Source organism: Hemitrygon akajei, chromosome 1 (genome assembly GCF_048418815.1).
Source record: "Hemitrygon akajei chromosome 1, sHemAka1.3, whole genome shotgun sequence".
Classification (NCBI taxonomy): Eukaryota; Metazoa; Chordata; class Chondrichthyes; order Myliobatiformes; family Dasyatidae; genus Hemitrygon; species Hemitrygon akajei.
The window spans coordinates 192,528,089-192,541,253 of NC_133124.1; the positions used below are offsets into that span (position 1 = coordinate 192,528,089).

Below are 13,165 nucleotides of genomic sequence, written 5' to 3' on the forward strand. Positions count from 1 at the left end.
GTATGACCCTGCACTGTGCTCTGAGTCTCACCCACTGAAGGCAAATGTCCCATGTACTTTCTTAACCTGACCTGCTCCACTCAGTGATCCATTGACCTGCAGCCTTGGACACTGTCTCCCTCAGCTGATGCGTGTTAGATACAAAACCCATGACCAGATGCTTCACCATGATGTCACTAACCAGGTAGCAGATCAGATCTCCTGAAACGCTCTGGCGGTGTCCACAACCTGACCAGCTCCGATCCTTGCACAGGACAGGATACCAGGTTGTGGGGAGAAAGGAATGACATGGATGTGCATTTACACCACTTTCAGCTCTTCTGGCAGGAGAGGTTTTAACTTGAGGGCTGGTAGGAGGACGAGAGGAGAGGATATTGTTATTGATCGTTTTGGTCTTACTCCCACGACAGCCATTGCAGTTATGCCCATCCCTGCCTGCTGAGAGGGGGTAGGAGGTATATGGGACCTAACAGTCTCCTGGTAATCGAGCCCTCCTGCCTCCAGTCCTGAGCCATTTTGTCTGAGAAGGGAAAGGGAGATGTGACAGTGGGAGAGAGGTCACCTAATGTGTTTGGGAAATGCACTCATGAGAAATGTTTGGGAGCAAGACTGATTGGTGAGTCAAACCTGAAAAATGTGGCATTACTAAATGTGATTAATAGTCTACATAAATATAATGTTAGTCCCCGTTGGTGAAGGGAATTGATAGCTGCGTTGTTGCAACCTAGCTGCGTACAGAAGCCCGCAACTTTATTCATATTTATTTATTTATTGAGCTACAGCATGGAGTTGGCCCTTCCAGCCCTGCGAGGCAGACACCTATTCAGCCCTAGCCCAATCACAGAGCAATTCGCAATGAGCTATTAACCTACCAACCAGTACATCTTTGGACTGCGAGAGGAAACCGCCGGAGGAAACCCACGCAGTCACGGAGAGAACTTACAAACTCCTTACGGACAGAGGCGGGAACTGAGCCCAGGTTGCCGGTACTGTGAAGCGTTGCGCTAACCGCCGCGCTATTTCTTAGACCAACCGGCACACAACCCTAACTACATTATAGCAACAAAGTGACAAATCTGATCACTTTACACTAAAAGGGACTATTGTTCTACTTATGTTCTTTCTCGTACAAAATTGTGTATAATTTATGTTTGTTTTCCCTTGTGAATAATGCTTATCTGTTACTACGTGCCTGTGAGCTTGCAAGTCACTTTTTCATTGCACCTGTGCACACTGTGTTTGTGCACGTGACAATAACTTGACCATGACTTGGAGCAGAGACTGAGTTAAGTGGCGCAGTTGCCAGGATTTGGCACAGAACTATTGCCCTTAATGACTCATCTGAGGTCATTAAACTTCTTACCTTCCAACCAAGTCCAGGGCCTTGACTATCTTCTCAGTTCATGTCATAGGACCTCCTGCCACCTTGTGTACACTGGCGTCTCCCCGGCTGTGTACCTCTGCTTCTTCTGTATAAGCTGCTCTGCGGTGTTCTTGTACGTAAGAAACTGTTGGTTCAATGGTAAAGTGATTTCATTTGAGGAGAATTGTCCCATCTCTTCACACAAACGTAAGGCTTCTTTCGAGAAGGTAACCAGATTAAAATCGATTTATTTCGACAAGAAAACATGTGCTGGTAAACTGTGTTTATATTTATGTGCTGGTATTTTGTATGACCACTAGATGGTAATACATTTCTTCCAGAAATTTGGACACGATCTTCACATTACCTGGAGGAAGCAGCTTGAAGGGATTTTTTCTGGTAACATTACAGGTGGAATTGGCAGCTGTACAAGGCATCAAGGTATGCGAAGGGTCACATATCTGAAGGGGTAGAGGGGTAAATAATCTAAGTAAACTGTTTGCTTTTATTAATATTGTTATGTATCTAAATTCCACTGTTTTAGAAGGTAAACATTTGGCAAAAGCATTTATGCATTTTCAGAAAGGCAGTCGAACAAGGAAATCCAATAAATCCCATTTCTAACGTGTGCAATCTATTTAATGACATAGGCTTTACGAAGTTCATTGCTACATGTTCACTGAGATCTTTAACCTCTCGCTTCGGCAGTGTGTGGTACCCACCTGGTTCGAGCAGTTTTAATTATATTGGTGCCCAAGAAGAGTGTGCTGACTTGCTTCAATGACTATCACCCAGTTGTGCTTACAGCCACTGTGATGAAGTGTTTTGAGAGTCCAGTAATGAATCATATCAACTTCTGACTGAGAAGTAATTTGATCAGTCCAATTTGCCTACCAGAGCAACGGGTCCACAGCAGATCCCATCTCATTGGCTCTTCACTCTATCCTGGAACATCTGGACAGCAAAGATGCTCTTTATTGACTACAGCTTGGCATTCAATACTATCATCCCCTCAAAACTAATCAGTAAGCTCCAAGTTCTTGGTTTCAATACGTCCTTGTGCAGTTGGAATTTGGATATTCTCACTGGCAGACCCCAGTCAGTTTGGATTGACATCATCTCCTCCATGATCTCCATCAGCACAGTTGCACCCGTGCTCTGCTCACTTTACACTTACGGTTGTGTGGCTAAGCACATCTGCAATGCCACATTCAAATTTACTCACGATACCGCTGTCATAGGCTGAATCAAAGGTGGTGCTGAATCAGCATACAGGAGGGAGGTTGAAAATCTGGCTGAGCGGTGTCATAGCAACAACCTCTCACTCAATGTCAGCAAGACCTACGAGCTGATTATAGACTTCAGGAGAAGGAAACCAGAGGTACATGAGCCAGCTCTCATCGGAGGATCAGAGATGGAGAGGGTCAGCAACTTCAAATACGGTGTTATTATTTCAGCGGACCTGTCCTGGGCCCAGCATGTAAGTGCAATTACAAAGAAAGTAAGGCAGCACCTCAACTTCCTTAGGAGTTTGAGGAGAAACGGCATGACAAAACTGACAAACTTCTGTAGATGACTGGCTGCACCACAGATTGGTATGGATATACCAATGCCCTTGAATGGAAAATCCCACAAAAAGTATTGGATACAGCCTGTCCACCATGAGTAAGGCCTGAGTCCCGACCATTAAGCACACCTACACGAAACGCTGTTGCAGGAAAGCAGCATCCATCATCAGGGAACCCCACCACCCAGGACATGCTGTCTTCACGCTGCCACCATCAGGAAGAAGGTAGGAGAACCTCAAGACTCACACCACCAGGTTTAGGAATAGTTACCACCCCTCAACCATCAGTCTCTTGAACAAAGGAGATAACATCATTCAACTTCACTTGCCTCGTCATTGAAATGTTCCCACAACCAATGGATTAGCTTTCAAGGGCTCTTCATCTCATGCTCTCAATATTTATTTATTATTATTGTTTCTTCTGTTGCATTTGCACAGTTTGTTGTCTTAGATAGATAGATAGATAGATAGATAGATACTTTATTCATCCCCATGGGGAAATTCAACATTTTTTTCCAATGTCCCATACACTTATTGTAGCAAAACTAATTACATACAATACTTAACTCAGTATAATATGATATGCATCTAAAATCACCCTCTCAAAAAGCATTAATAAATAGCTTTTAAAAAGTTCTTAAATAGTTTACTAAAATACATTGAATGGTAACTTAAGCTCAGTCCTAACCCCGGCACTTTAACATATCCTACCCCTGGCGGTAGAATTGTAAAGCCGAATGGCATTGGAGAGTAATGATCTCTTCATCCTGTCTGAGGAGCATTGCATCGATAGCAACCTGCCACTGAAGCTGCTTCTCTGTCTCTGGATGGTGCTATGCAGTGGATGTTCAGGATTTTCCATGATTGACCGTAGCCTACTCAGCGCCCTTCGCTCTGCTACCGATGTCATACTCTCCAGTTCTGTGCCCACGACAGAGCCCGCCTTCCTTACCAGCTTATTAAGACGTGAGGCATCCCTCTTCTTAATGCTGCCTCCCCAACACGCCACCACAAAGAAGAGGGCGCTCTCCACAACTGACCTATAGAACATCTTCAGCATCTCACTACAAACATTGAATGACGCCAACCTTCTAAGGAAGTACAGTCGACTCTGTGCCTTCCTGCACAAGGCATCTGTGTTGGCAGTCCAGTCTAGCTTCTCGTCTAACTGTACTCCCAGATACTTGTAGGTCTTAACCTGCTCCACACATTCTCCATTAATGATCACTGGCTCCATATGAGGCCTAGATCTCCTAAAGTCCACCACCATCTCCTTGGTCTTGGTGATATTGAGACGCAGGTAGTTTGAGTTGCACCATATCACAAAGTCCTGTATCAGTTTCCTATACCCTTCCTCCTGTCCATTCCTGACACACCCCACTATGGCCGTGTCATCAGCGAACTTCTACACTTTGGTTGAACGCCCAAGTTGGGTGGTCTTTAATGACTCTGTAATAGTTATTATTCTATAGATCTGTTAAGGATGCCCACAAGAAAGCGAATCTCAGGGTTGTATATGGTGAGGTATAGCGTACTTTGATAATAATACTTACTTGTAGTGATAACTAACCATTGTTGTCATTTGCCGAGCTCCGGTGAATGACCTGACTGCACAATAGCTTTTATCAGTGGAAAACAAGCTGTTTACAAATTTTGCCATTTGGCTCATTATGCTGTGGTTTAATTTTACCCTTGGAGTGGTATGCCTTCCTCACGTGACCTGCATAAGTTTATACTTCTCCCTCAGAGCCCTGAACTCCTTGATTGGTGAGCCTCCATGTAGTTGCCACTGATTGCCCGTCAGCCCCACCCCTCCCTGCACATTACACCTCGACTTAGTTTCCTCCTTGTAGGAGGCTGCCTCTTCTCTGCACAGCATCACTGAGGATCTCAGATGAATAGAAGCCACGCCTCACTACAATGTGAAGGTCACTTCAACCTACGGTTAGCTTTAGGGCGTAACCTGCATCTTCAGGGTTGGAGTCCTTGTGCTGACTGTTCAGTATGAGTGTTCGAATCTTTCTGGTTCTCCTCTGACCACACTCTCTTCCTGAAGTTGCAGTGCCCAGTCTCTCTCCTGGCTGCAGGCACTGTACATAACGATTGGACTCAGCTGCCCCGTTCTGTGAGCCACAGTACCTCAGTCTATTCCCAACTAGTTCTGAAAAAGAAAGATAAGACCTTTCATAGAGCACAAAATGTGCAGATGCAGTTGTTTGGACTTTGAGTGATACCATTTTTTGTTAATTATTTTATTTAGAGATACAGCAAGGAACAGGCCCTTTCGTCCCAATGCCCAGCGACACATATTTAACCCTAGCCTAGTCACAGTACAATCTACCTACTAGGCACAATGTCTTTGGACTGTGTGAGGAAACTGGTGCACCCAGAGGAAACCACACCCACATGGGAAGAACCACAAGCTCCTTACAGCCAGCACCGAGAATTAAACTCCAAACTCTGACGCTGAAACAACTACGCTCTCAAGGCACCCTGTGTCTTCTGATGAAAGTGTTTGGGATCCCAGCCATGCTTGCTGTTTTCTGTTCCAAGTATCCTGGACTGTATTGTGTGGATTCCGAAAGCAATTCATCTCAACTCAAAGAACCAGTCGACGATCAAGCCTGGTATCTAACAGTTCCAGTCAGAATTATTAGAGCCATCCTGTCAATCGTGACGGGAACAGATCCATTTTCCGACAGATCAAATGTTGTTTTGAGGTCGTTTATCACATCCTGAACTGAAACTTTATTTAACGTCAGCAGATGAGTTTCAGACATGGAAATGGCATCAGGTGGGTGGGTGTTAGGGAGGGGAGGGAGAAAAGGGGCTTGTTTTGCCGTTGTTTGTTTGCTTGTTGGGCTCTGTCTTGCTGTAGTTTGTATTGTCCTGCCGAGCGTTTTCGACGTGCTACGTTGGCACTGGAATATGTGGCGACACTGCCGAGCTGCCCTGGCTCACCCCTAGGTTGTGTTGGCGGTTTACGGAAAACAATGCATTTTACCATATAATTCCGAATCTGAGGAATTAGATGCAATGAAAGCACGGCAAAGTGCTGGGATAACATATTAATATTGTCAGTTCTCACTTATGAGAGGAAGCTTGCGAGCTATGTTCAGGGTGGCATAGTGCTGCTTCAGAGAGTACTGCTGCTACAGAAACCTAGATTCAAACCTAACCTCTGTGCTGTCTGTGTGATGTTCGGACATTCTCCCTCTTGGTGCACTGATTTCTATGCCCCCAAACCCCCACCACACACATCCAAAGAGGCAGATAGGTTGAAAGTTCAAACTAAATTTATTATCATAATATGTACATGTCACCATGACATCAAAGGAAATTTATTTGCATACCTAATGCAAGTGCTCCTCTTCCTCATTGGCCAGGCTATTGCCACAGCAACTGAAGCAGTTTGGAAGCATGAAGAGGATTCCATTAAAAGTGCTTTGCAAGATGTGGCTGCATCGATCAGAAAGATGAACCAGGCCTTCAGGAAGATGGATGGTAAGAGTCAGCACACTTTTTGCTGATACCGTCAGGTCCTTTGCTGGCTGACCACCCTCTCGGCATCTTCCTCGAATGAACTAAACCATGTTACTTCACCAGTCTGAAATACCAGAAAGGAGGATGGCTGATGGGTAGGAATAGTCCTGGAACTCCCCTCCAACAGCACTGGAACGTGCAGTTATCAGAGTACCTTCACCAGAAGGAATGCATTGTCGTTAAGTTATACAGCTTCTCACTATCAAAACAGGCCACTCGGCCCAACCTGTCCATGTTAGTCCCACCTTCCTGCATTTGGCCCATTATCCCTCTATACCCTTCCATCCCGTAGATCTGTCCAAATGTCGCAATTGTACCTGTATGTGCAACTCGTTATGGAATAATCTGTTTTGGTGCCTGACGATCACTGGCCATACCCCAGCCTAAGATTTATCTTCATGGACGGGCCCATTTTCTTCTCCTGTACAATGCTTTCATTGAAGAAGGAACTGTTTCTCTCCACAGAGCATGTCGACCCTGCTGTATTTTATGGAATCATTCGTCTCTTTCTGTCTGGGTATGTAGTCACTATTAAAACTGTTTTCTATTTTGTAGAATTATGTACAACTTTCAATGGATTAGCTGTCCATGTATTATGTTAATTTCTCCCCTAAACTCTTAATCCCAGTTGGCCCAAAACCTTTTCCTTTGAATAACCATCTATTTTTAAGGTTGTCATAGTCTTCAAGGTACTTTTAAAGCAATAATGCATCCAACAGCTGCAGAATTTTCTGTGTAATGACACTAGCCTGGTTAACTAATCTTGTAGATACACTCAGTGGCCACTTTATTAGATACAGCTATACACTTATTAGTCAATGCGAATATCTAATCAGCCAATCACCCGGCAGCAACTGCCAGGTGCATAAAAGCATGCAGACATGGTCAAGAGGTTCAGCTATTGTTCAGACCAAACATCAGGATGGTGAAGAAATGTGATCTAAGAGACTTTGACCGTGGAATGATTGTTGGTGCCAGCTGGGGTGGTTTGAGTATCTCAGAAACTGCTGATCTCCTGGGATGTTCATGTACAACGGCCTCTGGAGTTCACAGAGAATGGTGCAAGAAACAGAAAACATCCAGTGAGCAGCAGTTCTGTGGGGTGAAGATGCCTTGTTAATGAGAGAGGTCAGAGGAGAATGGGCAGACTGGTTCAAATTGACAGGAAGGTGACAGTAACTCAAATAACCGTACGTTACAACAGTGGTGTGCAGAGGAGCATTCCTGAACCCCCAACATGTCAAACCTTGAAGCGGATGGGCTAAGGCGACAGAAGACCACTGCCAAGCACTCAGTTGCCACTTTATTTAGGTACTTAATGTAGTGTATGTCTGATGAATCAATGTAATTTTCCCTGCCTTGTTATTTCACTTCCACAATATTACAAACCACCGGTTAGATGGCAGGATGAATAAAGAGTGCGGTTCTAGTTGTCACACTATAAGGAGAATGCGATTGTGTTGAAGAGAGTGCAGAGGAGATTCACCGGGACGTTGCCTGAATTGAAGGGCTTTGGTTATCAGAGGGATTGGAATGACTGAGCTTGTTTCCCTGTGAGAAGGGGTGATCTGGTGGAATTACATGAGAAGAAGAGAGGCAGATATAGGGTTGATAGCCAAACCCTTTCCCCCATGGTAGGCGTATTAAAAGCAGGAGTGCAGAAGGATAAAATGAGAGGAAGGAATCTTCAAGGGGATATGAGGAGATTATTTTATACAGAGAGTAGCTGATATCCTGAAAGCACTGGCAGAGGTGGTGGAGGGATCAGATACAATTTGGGGGATATTTAGACAGATACGTAAATAGGTAAGGCATAGATGGATACTGTCCTAACATAGGCAAATAAGATTAATGCAGATGGATATAAAGACAGCATGGATGAGTTGGGCTGAAGGGCCTGTTTCTGTGCCGTATAACTCCAAGGCTCCAGGAAATTGAATAATGTCCCTGTAATAGATACAAATATTGCTGGCAATATTCAGCAGATCAGGCAGTGACTGTGGAGAGAGAAATAGCTTAAAAGTACAGGTTGATGTGATTCCAATGAGGTGAAACCTGAACTTCCTTTCTTTCTCCTTGTTGAGCCCTCCCAGCACTCTCTCTGCAGATTTTCAGCAGTTGTAGTAGTTTGCATTTGTAGTAGCACTCATCTCCCCGTGCTCTGTAAAGCCTCATGTTCACAAAACCACACATTGATCAAACCAGCCACACAGCCCAACGTTAAATCACCCTGCTGCCTACAATGCTCCAACTGTGGTCACAGGAAAAACAGGGAAAATCTTTGCCACCATTCACTGGTTGCGGTTGGTCTGTATTATAAAAGCCAGTGATGGAACAAAGTTAAATCAGCGGATTAGTAATCCGCTTAACCAACAATCTAGAGATCTGAGTTCAAATCCAAATTAACTGAATTTGATTTAACTGAAGTTAAGTTCAGTTGATTTAGTAGCATTCATTCTTTATGTGAACTAGAATCAGGAACAATGATAATGACATTGTTAGATTAGCACTTCAGGTTTGGAGGAGGGAATCGATCTTCCTTACCTGGTCTGGCCTATGTGTGACTCCACAGCCTGCAGTACGACTGACTCTTTAATGGCCTGGTGCTCAATCGCAGGTTTACCACCAGTATGTCAATCCTAAAATATAAATGAACTCACCTTGGTTGTCTTTCTGAAAGTTCAGATCAGATCTGTGGTGTTCACTGTGTTGTGCATGGTTTTATTTGTATATTCTCCAGGGGCTGCTGGGCATTTGGAACATCAATCATAGAACAATACAACCCAGGAACACGGCGCACAATGTTGTGCCAAACTATTGCAGTTAGTAATTGAATGCCCAACTAACTAATCCCTTCTGGCAGTACATTTCCTGCATATTCATGAGCATACCTATGAGCCGCTTGAATATATATTTGCCTCCACTACCTCTTCTGACAGCACATAGCAGGCACCCACTAATCTCTGTGTGCCACACATCCCCTTTGAACTTAGCCCCTGTCACCTAAAATACATGCTGTCTAGTATAAGATATTTCATAGAAACATAGAAAACCTACAGCTCAATACAGGCCCTTTGGCCCATAAAGCTGTGCTGAACTTGTCCTTACCTCAGAAATTACCTAGGGTTACCCATAGCCCTCTATTTTTCTAAGCTCCATGTACCTGTCCAGGAGTCTCTTAAAAGACCCTATCGTATCTGCCTCCACCACCGTCGCCAGCAGCCCATTCTATGCACTCACCACTCAAAATCTGTCTCCTCTCGTGCTAGGCATTTCAGCCCTGGGAAAAAGCCTCTGACTATCTACACGATCAATGCCCCTCATCATCTTATACACCTCTATCAGGTCACCTCTCATCCTCCATCGTTCCAAGGAGAAAAGGCCAAGTTCACTCAACCCCTATTCTCATACGGCATGGTCCCCAATCCAGACCACATCTTTGTATATCTCCTCTGCACGCTTTTTATGGTTTCCCCATTCTTCCTGTAGTGAGGCAACAAGAACTGAGCACAGAACTCCAAGTGGGGTCTGACCAAAGTCCTATATAACTGCAACATTACCTCTCGACTCCTAAACTCAATCCCACCATTGATGAAGGTCAATGCACTGTATGCCTTCTTAACCACAGAGTCAACCTGCACAGCAACTTTGAGTGTTCTATGGTCTAGGACCCCAAGATCCCTCTGATCCTCCACACTGCCAAGAGTCTTACCATTAATACTATATTCTGCCATTATATTTGACCTACCGAAATGAACCACTTCACGCTTATCTGAGCTGAACTCCATCTGCCACTTCTCAGCCCAGTTTTGCATCCTATCACTGTCCCTCTGTAACCTCTGACAGCCCTCCACACTGTCCACAACACCTTCAACCTTAGTGTCATCAGCAAACTTAATAACCCATCCCTCCACTTCCGCATCCAGGTCATTTATAAAAATCACGAAGAGAAGGGCCCCCAAAACAGATCCCTGAGGCACACCACTGGTGACCGAGCTCAATGCAGAATATGACCCATCTACAACCATTCTTTGTCTTCTGTGGGCAAGCCAATTCTGGATCCACAAAGCAATGTTCCCTTGGATCTCATGCCTCCTTACTTTCTCAATGAGCTTTGCATGACGTACCTTATCAAATGCCTTGCTGAAATCCATATACATTATGGATTATTGCTCTTATCCCATTAATGTGTTTAGTCATATCATCAAAAAATTCAGTCTGGCTCATGACAAAACCATGCTCACTATTTCTAATCACATTATGCCTCTCCAAATGCTCATAAAACCTACCTCTCAGGATTTTTTCCAATAACTTAGCAACCACTGAAGTAAGACTCACTGGTCTATAATTTCCTGAGCTATCTCTACTCCCCTTCTTGAACAATGGAACAACATCTGCAACCCTCCAATCCTCCGGAACCTCTCCCGTTCCCATTGATGATGCAAAGATCATCACCAGAGGCTCAGCAATCTCCTCCCTCACCTTCCACAGTAGCCTGGGGTACATCCGTCCAGTCCCGGTGACTTATCCAACTTGATGCTTTCCAAAAGCTCCAGCACATCCTCTTTCTTAATACGAGGGGTGATTGATAAGTTCATGGCCTAAGGTAGAAGGAGTCATTTTTAGAAAACCTAGCACATTTATTTTTCAACATAGTCCCCTCCTACATTTACACACTTAGTCCAGCGCTCGTGGAGCATACCGATCTTGGACCTCCAGGAAGTGTCCATAGCATGGGTGATTGATAAGTCTGTGGCCTAAGGTAGAAGGAGATGAGTTATACAGCTCTCGTTACATGCACATGCAGGTCAACTCTTTAGTGATTATGCAGAAAGTTTCAAGTTAATAACTCATCTCCTTCCACCTTAGGCCACGAGCTTATCAATCACCCCTAATGAATTATTAACTGATGAGTTATTAAAGTCAAACTTTCTGCATAATCACTCAAAGAGTTTAACTGCATGTGCATGTAACGAGAGCTATATAACTCATCTCCTTCTACCTTAGGCCATGAACTTATCAAACACCCCTGCTGTGGACACTTTCTGGAGATCCAAGATCGGTATGCTCCACGACCGCTGGACTAAATGTGTAAATGTAGGAGGGGACTATGTTGAAAAATAAATGTGCTAAGTTTTCTAAAAATGACTCCTTCTACCTTAGGCCACAAACTTATCAATTACCCCTCGTATCTATATGCTCAAGCTTTTCAGTCTGCTGTAAGTCATCCCTACAATCGCCAAGATCCTTTTCTGTAGTGAATACTGAAGTAAAGTATTCATTAGTACCTCTGCTATGTCCTTCGGTTTCATACGCACTTTTCCACTGTCACACTTGATTGGTCCTATTCTCTCACGTCTTATCCTCTTGCTCTTCACATACTTGTAGAATGCCTTGGGGTTTTCCTTAACCTTGTCCATCAAGGCCTTCTCATGGCCCCTTCTGGCTCTCCTAATTTCATTCTGAAGCTCCTTCCTGCTTGTCTTATAATCTTTTCAATCTCTATCATTACCTAGTTTTTTTGAACCTTTCGTAAGCTTTTTTTTTGTTCTTGACTAGATTTACAACAGCCTTTTTACACCACAGTTCCTGTACCCTACCATTCTTTCCCTGTCTCATTGGGATGTACCTATGCAGAACTCCATGCAAATATCCCCTGAACGTTTGCCACACTTCTTCCATACATTTCCCTGAGAACATCTGTTCCCAATTTATGCTTTCAAGTTCCTGCCTGATAGCCTCATATTTCCCCTTACTTTAATTAAACTCTTCCCTAACTTGTCTGTTCCTATCCCTCTCCAATGCTATGGTAAAGGAGATAGAATTGTGATCGCTCTCTCCAAAATGCCCTCCCACGGAGAGACCTGACACCTGACCAGGTTCATTTCCCAAGACCAGATCAAGTACAGCCTCTCCTCTTGTAGACTTATCTACATATTGTGTCAAGAAACCTTCTTGAACACGCCTAACAAACTCCACCCCATCTAAACCCCTTGCTCTAGGGAGATGCCAATCAATATTTGGGAAATTAAACTCTCTCATCATGACAACCCTGTTATTATCTCTTCTGCTCCTTGGTGTCACTGTTACTATTGGGAGGTCTATAAAAAAACACCCAGTAGAGTCATTGACCCCTTTCTTGTCCTAACTTACACCCACAGACTCTGTAAACAATCCCCCCATGACTTCCTCCTTTTCTGCAGCCATGACACTATCTCTGATCAACAGTGTCATCTCTGATCAATCTCTGCCCCCCACCTCTTTTGCCACCTTCTCTGTCCTTTCTGAAACATCTAAAGCCTGGCACTCCAAGTAACCATTCCTGCCCCTGAACCACCCAAGTCTCTGTAATGGCCAGAACATCATAGCTCCAAGTGCTGATCCACGCTTTAAGCTCATCCACTTTGTCCATAATACTCCTTGCATTAAAATAGACACATCTCAAACCACTAGTCTGAGTGTGTCCCTTCTCGATTACCTGCTTATCTTCCCTCTCGCACTGTCTATAAGCTTTCTCTATTTGCAAGCCAACCGTCTCTTCAGTTCGGTTCCCACTCCTCAGCAATTCTAGTTTAAACTCTCCCCAGTAGCCTTAGCAAACCTCACCACCAGGATATTGGTCCCCCTGGGATTCAAGTGCAACCTGTCCTTTTTGCACAGGTCACCCCTGCTCCAAAAGAGGTCCCAATGAT

The 13,165-nt window shown here is 44.2% G+C and overlaps 1 protein-coding gene across 2 annotated transcripts in view; it reads left to right on the forward strand.

Annotated features, from left to right (window-relative positions):
* Positions 1-13,165, forward strand: part of ido1 (indoleamine 2,3-dioxygenase 1) — a 48,185-nt gene that overhangs the window by 18,241 nt on the left and 16,779 nt on the right. For both annotated transcript variants that reach the window (XM_073058180.1, XM_073058172.1), the window contains 3 exons: positions 1,705-1,804; positions 6,317-6,434; positions 6,939-6,990. In XM_073058180.1, coding sequence (XP_072914281.1) covers positions 1,705-1,804; positions 6,317-6,434; positions 6,939-6,990 — 270 coding nt within the window. The remainder of the gene's footprint in view (positions 1-1,704; positions 1,805-6,316; positions 6,435-6,938; positions 6,991-13,165) is intronic.